At 53.8% G+C, this 15068-nt stretch overlaps 1 protein-coding gene across 3 annotated transcripts in view; it reads right to left on the reverse strand.

Annotated features, from left to right (window-relative positions):
• Window positions 1–15068, reverse strand: part of ARHGAP26 (Rho GTPase activating protein 26) — a 104551-nt gene that overhangs the window by 16143 nt on the left and 73340 nt on the right. For all 3 annotated transcript variants that reach the window (XR_009278628.1, XM_058848489.1, XM_058848490.1), the window contains exons 18-20: window positions 10744–10903; window positions 9274–9412; window positions 6043–6196 (exon numbers count right to left, since the gene is read on the reverse strand). Coding sequence is in view for 2 of the 3 variants with exons in the window: in XM_058848489.1 (XP_058704472.1) it covers window positions 6043–6196; window positions 9274–9412; window positions 10744–10903 (453 nt within the window). In the remaining variant the exon portion in view is untranslated. The remainder of the gene's footprint in view (window positions 1–6042; window positions 6197–9273; window positions 9413–10743; window positions 10904–15068) is intronic.

Genomic DNA, 15068 nt, shown 5'->3' on the forward strand with positions numbered 1-15068 from the left:
TGCCATTTATTGTTTGGCAGCCCGCAGATCCGCCCCTCGGGGCAGGCCTTGGCGATCCAAAGCCAGATTAGGCAGAAGAGCAGAGTTTTGGGGTCTGGGCTGAGCTTTGAGTGGCTGCAGGGAGCGGTTGGAGGAGACACTTCCCCCCAGCCCCAGTGTCCAGCTGTCACCACGGGGTCCAGCACACAGGGGGTGCTCGGGGTGAATCCCCCCAGGGAAGGGCAGCAGGGGACACAGCAGCAGAGGAAGGTCCCCAGGGAGCCCCAGCCCTGCTCTGCTGGCCCCAACACGCCTCTCCCAGCTCTTGGCTTGCTCCGGAGCCGCGGTGGCTCCCGGCCAGGCGGCCACAATGCAGTGGAAGGAAGAAGAAACAGCTTTGTTTTGCCCAAAGCCTCGCAATTAATCAAGTTCCTATTTCCTCGCAGTTCCACGTTCCCCACCCCAAATGCAGCAGGGAGCTCCCAGCCATGGCAGAGCCCCGGCACCGAGCACAGGGCTTCCCTTGCCATTTCATCTGAACACTGAACCAGAAAATGAAATTGAAATGGAAATGTCTTTGCTACAGTGAGAACCACTCAGGGCCCTCAGAGTCCAGTGCACGATGGGAGCCTCTGGGGCAGCCCCATTCCTGCCAGGACCATCCCCTGGGACCCCCCTGGGCACCAGCTCTCCCAGCCAGGAGGAACACTCGGAATCCCAGTCATTGAGGCTGGAAATGACCTCTCAACCATCGAGTCCAGGCTGTGCTCAGTTCCCACCTTGTCCCCAGCCCAGAGCCCTGAGTGCCACCTCCAGGAATTCCTGCCATTCCTCCAGGGATGGGCACTCCAAACCTCCCTGGGCAGTTCCAAGGCCTGGCCACCTTTTCCATGGAGAAATTCCTCCTGATTTGGACCCCTCCAAGCACAAGTCACTGTTTTTATAGTGACACACACAGCAAAACAAAACACCAGTGCATTTTCCTGGCCTTTATCCAAATTGAAGCAGGGCTGAATCTCAGGGTGGAAGGAGAGCGGGTGAGAATCCAGGTTCCTCGGGGACAGGAGCATTTGATGTACGAGCAAATTTCTTAAACAGAAGTCCCAGAGATGCCATTTCAGAGGGACATTCCCAAAGTGGCTGCCGGGAAGGCAGGATGAGGGTGGGACCTGTGCCTCTGCACCTCTAATTGCCATTATTCTTTAGGATTATAAACAACAGGAGCAGAGATTGATGAAAGCTCAGCAGAACGAGGGCCTGGGAGCACAGGGAGAGGAACTGGAGGTCAGGCAGGTTAAGGACTCATTTCTGGCTCACCACAGCCCCTCTGGATGAGGACAGATGGGCAGGCACGGCACAGCAGGCACAGCCTGGTCTCTCCTGCAGCTCCCCAGCAGAGGAACCAGCAGCAGTTAAAGGCCTGTTTGCTTCACCTCACCTGCTTTTGCTTTCATGTGTCCCAACTGTCAAAGTTATCAGCATTTTTAAGAGACCATTTTTCCAAAAAAAATCCTACCCTCTCCTGTTTGATGTGTTGTCCCATCCCTGGAAGAGTCCAAGGACAGCCTGGACAGGGCTTGGAGCAACCTGGGATAGTGGAAGGTCATTCCAAACCACAGCAGTCCGTGGTTCCATGATTCTGGGATGCTGCACTTGGATTTGGGATGGTGAAGGCCCTCAGAGCAGAGCACAGGAACAGAGCAATGGGAGGAAGGTGCAGCACCACCCCAGTCCCACGGCTCTGCTGTGCTGTCCCCCTGCCCCACAGCTCACCCCCAGCCACTTGGAGAAGTTCCTGGTGGAGAAGTAATATCTGAAATTTCTCTCATTTTCAGGTATGGAAAGAGAAATGTCCAGTTTTAACTGGGATGCCTAATGAAGATTTATTTATGTGGGAATAACCACTCTTCCTTGGAGTAACTGGGTTATTTTTTCATGACCACTAGACCTTAGATCTGCTCCTCATTTCTTTCCATACCCACAGAGGGCAAAGAAATAGCCATACTTGGTCAGTGAGGAAATGAAATTAAATGCAAATAGACATGTACTGACTAAATCTGAGTTTCCCAAGGTTATTATTTCCCTAAATGCCAAGTCCCTGGGGTGAAGGAGGGGCAGCATCAGCCTGGGCCAGGGCTGGCATGTGGGGGCTCAGCCTGGCCCATGGCCCCATCCACCAGTGCCCCGGGCCTGAGGGTGAGGATGGGCACAGCACTGGGAACACTGGCAGGCCTGGAGGTACGGATGAACATGGGAAGGGTGTTAAACTGGCTGTGTCTCCTTGGCTGCAATCAGCCAGTGCCACCCCTGACACCAGCAGGGACAGCTTCCACTGGCCCAGGCCACTCCACGCCCTGCCCAGCCTGGCCTTGGAAATTCTCAGGGATGAGGCAGCTCCAGCTGCTCTGGGCATCTGTGCCAGGGCCTGCCCACCCTGCCAGGGAACAATTCCTGCCCAATATCCCATCAAACCCTCCCCTATCAGCATGAAGGCATTCCCTTGGCCTTGCCCTGCCTCAGCTGAAGAACACATCTCTGCTGGAAACACCGTGCTCTCTGCTTCATGCTTGGCTGTTTTCTAAGGAAGCTGCTTCCTGCAGGGGCAGGATAAAGACACCCAACAGGACACAGACACCAAAGGGACACAGAAACCAAAGGGACACAGAAACCCAGCGCTGCTTTGGACACAAATCCCTGCCCGGGGTTTGGTGGCCCCGGTGGCCGCAGCCACAGCGCCAGCTCCTGGCACGGGGCAGCAGCCCTGCTGACTCACCCAGTACAACTCCTGCCCAGAGCAGTTTTTCCATAAAAATAAACCCAGCCCTAATAAATAAATGCATTCCCATCGTAAAAGCCCGATTGGTGGCTGGGAAGGAAGAGCCTGAGCCCTGCAGCAAAACAATTTCCCTCTGGATTGGAGACTCTGCACTGTGCTCCAGGGAAAGCTGATGAGAAGGAGCTCCTTTCCTGGGGAGGGGGACAGGGGGACCAGCAGCGAGGTGGGGGGACCCCAGCCCCAGCACTTCACTGCTGCAGCAGAGGGAGAAGCGACACTCGCTGGCGAGGGGGATTTGGGAACTGGCGCAGCTCCCAGCAGAGCAGACCTGGGGGATACACGAGCATTTAGCAGGGAGCCAAGGGCTTTTGTAAACAGAAGCTCAAACAAACATCTCTCGTTTCACAGATGGTGCTCACAGTTTACAGCTGGCACATTTAAAGGCCACCTTGGACACGTCGGTGCTCGTGGCCTCAAATGGGACACAAGAAACGCCCCAGGCCTGCAGGCCTCAACATCTGCACCCCAAGGAGCCTCCCTTTGGCACCCACTGGAGTTATTTCCACAGGAATATCAGGAGGATCAAAGAACATCAGAATGACCCAAGTGCTTTCCCTGCAGCTCCCTGGTGAGCACAGGCTCCCAGCTCAGCAGGCCAGGGGCTGTTGAGCCCCTCCTGAACAGCTGAGAATTACAGAAAACTGGGAACACAAGAGAAAACCCCAAAGTCCTGAAGCAGAGCTCAGGGAGAGGTATCACAGGAGCAGCAGAGGATTTGGCAGAGTTCAAAGGAGCACAAACCTCGAGGCACCTCCAGGTGCTCCCCAGGGCCACAGGTCCTAATTGTGGGCCCAGTAATTGCAGGGGAGCACCAGAACCCCTGGCAGGGCAGCAGCAGGGCCCCAGCCCGGGGCACAGAGCGAGGCAAAGCCCACATTTCTCAGCTGCTGGGACAAACAGAAGTGTCTTTATGGGGACGTTATTTGGGCAGCCCCGCGGAGCAGCCAGACACTGGCACCATTCAGACACCCTGCCCCAGCCAGCCTGTCCCACAGGGCAGGGCTGGGGACAGTCCTGCTGCTGGCAGCCCTCCTCACCCTCCTCATCCTCACCACTGCAAACCCAGCCCCACCGAGGGCAGAACCCCACAGAGCTCTCAAAAACACAGGCACAGCCCCCTTGCTGGGCAAGCACGGGGAGTGACATCCACACACACTCAGTCAGAATCAAATCATGTTAGATGTTGCATTTCTCATTGAAAGATTGGATTAAAGACATTTAAATGGCCCAATATTTGGGGTCACAGAGAATATTTCTCCCGTGGATCCATATTTCAACCTTTAGCTCAACACAGCCCAGAACCCTGTATGTTCCTGTGTGTGCAGGAATTATCTCATGGTCACCCAGCTTGTGGAAAAGCACCAAATGGCACCAGCACTGCCAGAGCCAGGAGCTGCCAGCGCTGTCCTGCTCAGCTCAGCTCAGCTCACAGAAATAAAGGCTCTGTAACTGGCACAAGCACCTGGTTCAGTGCCAGCCCGCTCACCTAATCCCTCGGGAACAGCACGGTGCCTCACTCCCCAGAGCCTCACACAGCTTTAACTGAGTGGTTCTGCTGAATTCCTTTCTAACTCCTGGTAAGAAAGAAATCATTAGGAAGAGACAGCTCTTGGAATCTGAAAAACTGTGAATTTGGCAAGCAATCCTTGTAAGGTCCCAGCAACACCCAGGCTCATTCTGTGATAAGACACACCATTTTTTTCCCCTTTGAAGGATAAACAGACTAAAGCCATCCTGTTGTGGGAATGGGATGTGACTGACTCCACAGCTTCAACCAGGAATGACAGAGAGAAGCATCTCTACTCTGTATGTACCATCTGTAAAGCACAGCCTTGATTTGGATGTGTCCTACCTTTGGGTGGTGTGTCCTGCCCCACAGCTCTCCCCTGTGGGATGATCCCCACGGAGCAGGCACGGCACAGGGCTGGGCACGCCGAGGAGAGGCTGGGGGGCTGCTGCAGCTCAGGGTTTAGTGGCAGGAGGAGGATGATGGAAGCAGAGCAGATGGTGAAGCTGGATGAAGCCTGTGTCGTTCCACACTTACCTTCCTGCCTGGGAGAGCCGGGCAGGGCCTGGAGCCATCCTGAATGCTGCAGGGAGAGCTGCACCTCAAACCCCAAACCCAACCCAGCCAAGGCAACAGCGTCACCCTGCCCACAGCACCTGTCCCAGCATCCTGCTGAGCCCCCTGTGGCACCCAGCGAGCCCAGGCATGGCCCTGCTGCCCCCAGGGCACGGGGGCAGCTCCGGGGCAGTGGGAACCGGGAGTGTCGGGGCTGTGGGAGGGTGGGAAGGACGGTGTCCCTGCACTGGGACATCCCGCAGCCGGCGGTGCCGGGAGGGGAGCGGTGTTCCCTCCTCCCATCCACAGGGATGCTCCATCTCCTGCAGGACAGGGATGCTCCATCTCCTGCAGGTCAGGGATGCTCCATCTCCTGCAGGTCAGGGATGCTCCATCTCCTGCAGGACAGGGATGCTCCATCTCCTGCAGGACAGGGATGCTCCATCTCCTGCAGGTCAGGGATGCTCCATCTCCTGCAGGTCAGGGATGCTCCATCTCCTGCAGGACAGGGATGCTCCATCTCCTGCAGGACAGGGATGCTCCATCTCCTGCAGGTCAGGGATGCTCCATCTCCTGCAGGTCTGAGCAGCCCTTCACATGGCAGGGAGGGGAGCTTCTGTGGGAAAATGCTGCGGGGCCGCAGGAAGGAAATTCCCCCGGCGGAGCCGCCATCGCGCGAGGGCTCCGCGCGGCAAGTTCAGGGACTTCATAAATAACTCGGCCGTCCCCAGGGAGGCTTGGCTAAGGTCACTATTTTTTCCCTTGAACTTTCCAGATGAAGGAAGCAATAGCAGAAGCAACAGCATAGATTTGGCCGCAGATCAACTGTACTGACAACAGTCGCAGGATTGAACTCAGAAGAAAAGTCCTTTGTGTGTGTTGGAGTTATCAGCAGATGGGCCAGGCAGCACTGGGGAGTTCTGCTCAAAATTATTCCACGTGGGCAAAACCATCAGAGCTGGAACCAATGACAGATGTAACCCACAGTAACTAATTCCACTGCTTACACCGAGTTAAAAATGGAGGGCCAATGTTTGGTGCCCATTAAAAATTAAAATGTGAAATTGTATTCTTCAGCAAACTGCTGAGGTTGAGGGTAAGAAACAATTCTAATTAAAGATTAAGGATGGAGAGTCTATAAAACACTAATTACCATTGTACTTACAGGGAATTTGGCCTGTTGGGCTTAATTACTTCTAGTTCAAGATCACTCGAGTTCAGGCTGGGCTGGGGAGCGCTGTTGGAGTTGAGGAAGCTGTTTACATTTGAAGAGATGACGGATTCCAGGCTGGAGTTGATGATGCTGTTCCTGTTCTCCTCTAAAAGACACCAAAACCCAAGAATCACCAGCTGCCACTGCAGACAAAGTGAAGGACAAATGGCTGTGAGGGCATGGAGTGTTCCCAGGAAACCCTGTGCCAGTGCAAACAGGGACATCTCCCCAGAGCTCAGTTAGTTACTGACACATTATACATTAAACCACAAGAAATACCAGGTACCCTTTAGCTCTTTTGGGTTTAAGATGCAGATACATTTAAATGAACACCATTTTTAGTAGAAAAATACACACTTTTCTCAAGGTATTAATATTTTACATTCCCAACAGCATCCAAAATGCCACAACCTGAAAGAAATTGAAATGTAAGCTATGTACAGGAATGGATTTGTGTGACTGAAATCAGTCCCAAGGGACAGAGGGTTTGGTGACAGAGGAGGACAATGAGCCACCATGGGAACAAGCAGCACAGACATTTCTCTGTCCCCAACTCTGAAAGCTGAACCCTCAGGGCTCAGAGGCACCAGCATCTTGTGATGAAAAAGATGATCCAAGCAAAGAGGGAAGAGTGAAGAAAACCAGAGCACTGACCTCCACAAATACTGACAGGCAGATGTGGTAGCCAGCAGATGAAAAAGAAAAGAAATTAAGCTGTCTAAGGACCTAAAAACCCCAAATCCCTCTGTTTTTGCAACTGCCAGAGCAGGTTTTAGGCAGCCCATGAGAGGCCACCTGTGCACAGTGGCCAAGTGCAGGGACTGCCCGTGCTGAGCCCGGCCAGCCCCGAGGCCCTGAGGAGCTGACCTGAACCCTGGAGTGTGGACTGACACCAGCCTAGTATTTGCAAACATCTTCTGCCCAAGGCTGAAGGCTGGGAATAAGCTCCATAAGCTTGGCAGCTCAGCGTGGATTGTCCCTCTAATCTCCACGGCAGCCACGCGCCAAGAGCGAGCTCGGAGTCCCGACAGCCACAGGAATGGAAATGCCTCAGCTCAAGGGGAAGGGAGATGAATGGCAGAATCTGAAACTCCTGCTTCATTTTACTTCCTCCTTTTTAAAAGGGTGAAACTGTACTTTGCTTCATGTTTTCAAAAGCTCATGTGAAGGATTCTTCGCTGGAAGATTTAATTTGGTTTTACAGCTCCAAGAGCAGAGCTGCCCATCAGCTCAAGGGCGTTTCCAGAGAAAGGAAAAGCCTTTCACCCCTTCCCCAAACTTTCTGTCTGTGGTGGGAGGTCAGGCAGGCAGAGCCACTGGATCCTCACCTTTGTCTCCAGGAACACTTGGATGGGGCAGGGCTCTGCCTGATGACTGATCCAGGGCACTTTGGTGACAGTGACCCCAGGGACCAGAGAGGGGATGACAAAAGAACTGATAAGGAAGAAAATGGTGTTTGCTGTGTTGGTGACACTTGTGTCACCCTACTCCCTGGGTCAGATGTGGATAAAAATGTAAATGTTTAACAACAAAATAATCACTATAATCACAGATTAATCACGATTATCTAATCTGCTCCCTGTATGTTGAACGTGATAATTTTTGACTTAGACACAGCCTGGTAGTGAAAATTTTAGAAAGATATTGGACTTTGATGAACAGATTTCAAGTGATGGAAAAATCCACTCTCCCATTCCTCTTCTTTTTATGTCAAACTGCTCCCAGTCTTAAAAAATGTGCACCCTGCACATTTCTAAATGGGAATTTAGAATGTTTCCAGCTTCAATTTCAACTTTCAATTTCTGTGGTGCTCAACTGGGCTTGAGCAGCTGCCTAAGCCCTTGTGCTTCACCCTGACTTAAGAGCCTTGGTCTGTCTCCAGACCAGTAAGGAAGCAAAGGAAGAAGAACAGAAGAAGAAAGGAAACCTCACATATTTCTTGTGATGTGCAGCAGGGAAGGCAAATAAAACAGGAGTGGCTTCCCAAAGACACAGGAGGTTAGAGACTGTCAGGAGAAAAAACAAGAAAATGTTGCTTCACATGGGAATAAATAAATGCAGAAATAAAGAAATGAGCTCAGTTCCTCTCCCAGGCATGGGGAGGATGGCACACAGAGGCTCCAGCAGCCCAGAGAGCCTGGAGGCTGACAAGCCACTGCTTAGTTAGCAGCAAATAAATTACTGGGGCTCAAAGTTTTCAAAAGCAGCGTTTGATATTTGAGGCTTCACCGAGAGTCGTCCCACACCATTTCCAGAGCACGCTCTGGGGCCAGCGCTGCTTCCTCAAACCCACGCGGATCTTTCCGCCACCCTCCGAAAGGAGAGTGCCTGGTGATTAACAGTAACTTAATCAGACAAACCCACGTGTTTTGAGAGTCAGCAAAGTCCACAGCAACCCCTCTGTGCACCCTGGGGAGCTGGCTATCCCCAGCCCTCCCCTGCTCCTCGCTCCACGTGTGCCTGTCCTGCTCACCAGGAGACTCTCCGGCTTTTTTACCAAACTGGGAGAGCTCCCTGTGTGCAGCTGGCTGGCTCTGGGAGCACATGGGCAGGAAGAACCAGAGCTGGGAACTGGGTTTGCTCTGTAACATGAAACAACAGCCTGAGCACACACATTTCTGCCACCCCATGAGCAGGGCTGGGGCCTTGGCTCCTTCACCCAAATATCTGGAGCTTCAATTAGTGACAGAAATGGAAAGATGAGCTCCAGCATTTTTAAACTGCCACGGTACATAATCCTCAGGAAAATGCCGAACCTCCTGGCCGAGTTTTCCTGTCTGTAAAAGGCAAAGTGCCCGAGGGCATCCCGAAAGGGCCGCCCTGGGGGGACGCCGGCGGGTGGCCGCCCTGGGCACAGGTGTGGCACCCGCGTCCCGCAGCTGATGGCAGCGATGACGGGCCCAGGAACATGAGAAGGGGACACGCAGGGGCCCGTCAGGTGGGGAGGGGACAGCAACACTTTATCCCGTGCTAAGGCAGCCTCATGCCGAGCCCCGGCTCAGGGCTTGGATGCCAGGAGAGATTCCACTCCCCACTAACGCAACAGCAGAGGAAACCGAAGCCTGACCCTGTTATGGAATCATCCCTTCCACTGACAGCAGGAAAACCACACGGGAATGGCACGGGAATGACACTCTGAAAGGCAGGATTGGGGCAAGGCTGCAGGGCTGGGAGGGCACTCACGCTTCTCGTTGGGCTGGGGCGTGTGGAAGAGCGTCAGCGGCCGCTCGCTGCACGAGGGAGGCTTCGACTCCGTGCTCTTCTTGCGGGATAACAGCAGCTGCGAGTTCGACGCCGGAGCCTCTGGCACCGTGTTAAATATCTGTTAAAAACAATAAACAAGTTGTTCTTTGGCATCACCCCGTGGAACAGGACAGCTGCCCACCTGCCTGGGCTGCATGGCTCCACGGCCCAGCCTCTGAGGAGGACATGCCCTCAACAGGGCAACATTTTGGGGACGGATTCCTAAATTCCACGTTCCCTCTCTGTCTGCACTCCTCTCTTTTTCACCTGCAAGCTGTGCAGATGCACACTGCAAGCTGTGAAGAACCCTGACACTCTGGCACTCTGCTGACTTTCTGGGGGTGCAGGTGATGATGAACAGCCCCAGCCAGTGTCCCCCCTGTGCCCCCACTGCAAAATCAGCCCACGGCTGCAGACCAGATTGGGAAAGTCTTTGCAACTTCCAGCCACAGCTGTCAGAAAACTGAGTAATCACATTTTTCTCAAGGGGATGAAATTTTAAAACTGCACGAACCCAAAGAGCAGCAGCCTTGCTGGTTGCTGATACTTGGTTATGTATTGTTCCTTTTCTGGACCCCCAGGCTCAGAGAAGGGCAGTGACCCCTCCAGAACAGCTCTCTCCATTGCTGGAGTCCATTAAATCCATTCTTCAGTGTCTTTCCTGCTCTACCTGTCCCTGCCAGACAGACAAATGGCACAGCCAGGTGTTCCCAACAGGAAAAGCACATGTTGTCTTGTTCAAGACAGAACTGGATGTGGACTTAGAGCTGTGGTGCCACCCCAGCCAGGGCAAGCTGGTTTCTACTTCTGCCTTCACTGCCCAAATCCGTTACTCCTTTCCAATCAAAACCAGACTGACAAAAGGTCATCATCAGGGAACTGGCTGCACTTAGAAGAAAATGGTATTTTTTAGCAATGCAGCCAGGGAGGGACAGCCAGGACCTCGGCCCCACCGAGCCACCACTGCTCCACTGACTGACCACAACATCCACAGCCAACAAACACAAACCCATCAGGATTCAGATCAACACTGTGGATAAAGCCAGCTCTTGGATAAACCTGGATTTAGCCAGCAAAGCAGGAGCCAGCCCAGTTGTGCATCTCAGTGGTTCACTTCAGCATTCATCTCTTGAAACCAAGGACAAATTGCCACAAACGAGTGGGAAGAGGGGAGAAAGGGAATTTCTGTGATGGAGACACAGCCATGCTGACTCACACTAGGCTGACCATAAACAAGGCTGGCTACCAGCAGCACTGGTTACACAACTACAGCCCAAGAAGCAGGTGCCAGCTGCCCTCTCCCCAGCACAGCCCCACCGTGGTGCCACTGGCAGAGAGGGGGCTGCCATGGGTAAAGACCAATTCCTTTCCATAAACTGCTGGCATGAAAGAAGCAAGGGAAGCCATTACCTTCTCATGGTTTTCTATTAAAATTTCAATCACAATGTTCTGGAATTTGATGTCCATAATGGCAGCGACTGTTTCCTCTTGAGGTCGAAGCAGTGTCGGCCCAAACACCACACCCAAGTTAGCAACAGTCATCAGGTTCTGCTTGTGATTATCTGCAACTCTGGGAAAAAAAAGAGAAAGAAAATGAAGTAGGTGATGGAACTAATCCACAGGGAACCCCCTCCCTGCCTTCCCTGCCTCGTGGCTGGCACAAGGCTTACAACGCTGTTTACATTTTTCACGCTCCTGGTGAGCTCCTTGAAGGCTCAGCCATGTGGAAAAGTACAAATTTAACTGTTGTGTTCCTGGAGACCTTTCAGCCTCCATGAATTGACTAATCCCATAAAAAAAACCTCAACCCCACGCCAGCCACTGAGCCTCATGCTGCAAACCACTCCCAGGAAAACATCTTGAATCATTAATGCTTAAAACCCTTCTGAAAACAAATTGTTGGACCTCTGACACACGCTCCTCTCCAACTCTGCGAGTGACCTCATATGTTCCAAAGGCCAATTCCTTCCCAGCCATTCCAGCACCAGAGGTCAATCCCATCTGGCCCAGCCAGGCTGGCTGGGAGGCCAAGATGGGGCTTTTCCCCCAGATCCCTGTGTCCCACATATTCCCTTCTCTGTGGCACGGGGACCCCCCAAGATGGGGACACAGGGACACCCAAGCCCTCCTCCTCACCACCTCCATCTCTTTTAGTTCTCAAGAGGGCACAGACCAGCTCAGCAGAGTGAAGCAGCTCTCACTGAGGATGTGGCACCCTGGATCTGGTGTTTGAGGGGTCACCCTGGAGCAGCTCCAGCTGGCACCTGCTCTTAGAGGGGCAAAGCCCCAGCAGGGCCTCTGCTCTGCCTCTCCCCAAGGGGACACAGCTACAGGGACACATCAGGCACCCCTCGGCCATGCTGGGCTCTCTGTGCCCCTGGACACTGCTGAGTCTCACAGGGACACAGCTGAGTCTCACAGGGACACCTCTGTGCCCCTGGACACCCCTGAGTCTCACAGGGACACCCCTGAGTCTCACAGGGACAGCTCTGAGTCTCACAGGGACACCCCTGAGTCTCACAGGGACACCCCTGAGTCTCACAGGGACACCTCTGAGTCCCACAGGGACACCCCTGAGTCTCACAGGGACACCTCTGTGCCCCTGGACACCTCTGAGCCTCACAGGGACACCCCTGAGTCTCACAGGGACACCCCTGAGTCTCACAGGGACACAGCTGAGTCTCACAGGGACACAGCTGAGTCTCACAGGGACACCTCTGTGCCCCTGGACACCCCTGAGTCTCACAGGGACACCCCTGAGTCTCACAGGGACACAGCTGAGTCTCACAGGGACACCCCTGAGTCTCACAGGGACACCCCTGAGTCTCACAGGGACAGCTCTGAGTCTCACAGGGACACAGCTGAGTCTCACAGGGACACCCCTGAGTCTCACAGGGACAGCTCTGTGCCCCTGGACACCCCTGAGTCTCACAGGGACACCCCTGAGTCTCACAGGGACAGCTCTGAGTCTCACAGGGACACCCCTGAGTCTCACAGGGACACCCCTGAGTCTCACAGGGACACCTCTGAGTCTCACAGGGACACCTCTGAGTCCCACAGGGACACCTCTGAGTCTCACAGGGACACCTCTGTGCCCCCTGGACACTGCTGAGTCTCACAGGGACACCTCTGTGCCCCTGGACACCCCTGAGTCTCACAGGGACACCTCTGTGCCCCCTGGACACCCCTGAGTCTCACAGGGACACCTCTGTGCCCCTGGACACCCCTGAGTCTCACAGGGACACCCCTGAGTCTCACAGGGACACCCCTGAGTCTCACAGGGACACCCCTGAGTCTCACAGGGACACAGCTGAGTCTCACAGGGACACCTCTGAGTCTCACAGGGACACCTCTGTGCCCCCTGGACACCCCTGAGTCTCAGGGGACACGCGTGTGCCCGTGCCCTGTGCTGCAGCCCTGCTGCCCTGTCTCCAGGAGTCTTTCTTGTGGTTTGCTCCTGACCTCTTCAACCAGGAAATGTGGTGGCCTCAGGCTGTGTGCTCACCCAGTTGTAGCCTGAGGGGGTTTTAGTGGCTTTTCCTTCACTTTCTCTCCTGTTTCCCCCACAAATGCAGCAGGCCAGCACACAGTGACGCTCAGACTCGCTGGACTGACACTGAAATTTATTGCCATGAGTTTCTATCATTGATCTGGGGGTCAAGACATTCGTGTGCAAGCTCAGCATATTTCAGCACACTGCAAGCCCAGGATGGTTAAAAAGAAAAGATGCTTTCCATCATTTTCCATCCAAATCTCACCTGAACCAGCAAAGAACTCATCCCAACATACAGCTCCCCAGGCAGCAGACAGGGGCCTCATCACAGGGGGGCTCAGGGCTGCTGGCTTAGCTCCCCCCAAGAGCAACATCAGCCCCACTCACTGCCTGGGCAAGAAACCTCAGCTCATCTCATCCCTGGGGAACAGGCAGAGCTGTCCCCTCACTGAGTCTGCGCTTGGGATCCAACCTCAGAGTGGGGAGCTCCTGGCCAAAGCCCTGGGGAGCTGCCAGGACCTCCCTCCTACCCGTAACTCCCCCCACTGCCAGGAAGCTCTGAATATTTGATCAGAGCCTGCGGGAAATCTCCGGTGTCAGTAAACGGCTGGGGCAGATGGGCAGCCCTGGAGAGGAGATCTGCCACTGAGATGGGACGTGCTGCTCACACTGCCACCCAGCCATGCCCACCCCTGGGCAGGCTCAGAGCCCATCCTCATCCTCGTCCCTGTCCTCATCTCCATCCCCATCCCCATCCCCATCCCCATCTCCATCCCCATCCCCATCTCCATCCCCATCCCCATCTCCATCTCCATCCTCATCCCCATCTCCATCTCCATCCTCATCCCCATCCTCATCCCCATCCCCATCCCCATCCCCATCCCCATCTCCATCCCCATCCCCATCCCCATCCCCATCCCATCCCCATCCCCATCTCCATCTCCATCCTCATCCCCATCCCCATCCCCATCCCCATCCCATCCCCACCTCCATCCCCATCCTCATCCCCATCCCCATCTCCATCCCCATCCCCATCCTCATCCCCATCCCCATCTCCATCTCCATCCCCATCCCCACCTCCATCCCCATCCTCATCCCCATCCCCATCCCCATCTCCATCTCCATCTCCATCCTCATCCTCATCCCCAAGAGCTCGCCAGGCTGCTCATGGCCATGCCAGCACCCCTGAGCTGTGAGTGGAAACAAACTCTCCTTAGGGAGTCACAACCTCATGGAGCAGCAACAAAGGCAGAGCAAGTCCAATAAGAAACAATATATACTAAATAATACTTACATGGGGATTCAAACCTCACAAATCCCAATGACATTTTTGCATTGCAAAATTGCATTTCAGACACACATCCACATGCTCCTAAATGGATATGGGAAAATGAAGCTGCAGCCCAAATGGCTTTCAAAAGCACTAATAAAATAATAATTTTAATGATTTTCTGTGGTTAGTAAAACAATGTTCATTTATAAAAAAAACACCTGAATTGATCTAAGTCGCACAAAATTAGGTGCCTCCATTTCTCATTACTGCTACCATGTCCTACATCACCCTAATAAATTGCACTGTCATCAGCTCATTACAGGGAGGCAGCTGAGCGTGGTCCTGTAATTATTTCAGACTGGGTTATTAATGGTTCCCCAGGCAGGACATGGTCCCACAGCACAGCCACGGGCCTGCCCAGGCTCTGCCCACTCACCCACGGCGTGCTGGGCCTCGCCTCCACCAGCAAACCCCTGCTCAGGGGACTTGACTTTGCCTCTGGAAGCGTGGGAGCTGTTCTGCAGGGAGTCCTGCTCCTTTCTGGAGTCAGCCTCGGTGGCACACCAACTCCTGCTCTGCACCACAGGTACTTTTCCAGCAACAGCCATCCCTGTGCCGGGTCACCACAGCTGTGCTCCAAAACATGATTCACCTTTCACATCCTTCAAATTCCCCATCCATTACCCACAGGATAATTTACTCTAAATTACACCTCTTCATCATCCTTTGTGCTAGGAAATAAATAACGCGGTTTTTAACGATGGGTGTTCTCAGCCCAAAGTGGCCTTAATGCCGGGGCTGTTCACAGGGACTGTCAGTGCCATTCCTGAGCTGCTCTTGACAAGTTTTCCAAGCATTCACTGTATTTTCCTTTTAACCTGCTGTTTCTTTCTGGCCCCTGATGCACTCTGACAGAACTGCACCATCGTTCATGTCCATGGGTCCTTTTTCTGCTCCCCACTTTACAGA

The sequence above is a fragment of the Poecile atricapillus genome, chromosome 13 (genome assembly GCF_030490865.1).
Source record: "Poecile atricapillus isolate bPoeAtr1 chromosome 13, bPoeAtr1.hap1, whole genome shotgun sequence".
NCBI lineage: Eukaryota > Metazoa > Chordata > Aves > Passeriformes > Paridae > Poecile > Poecile atricapillus.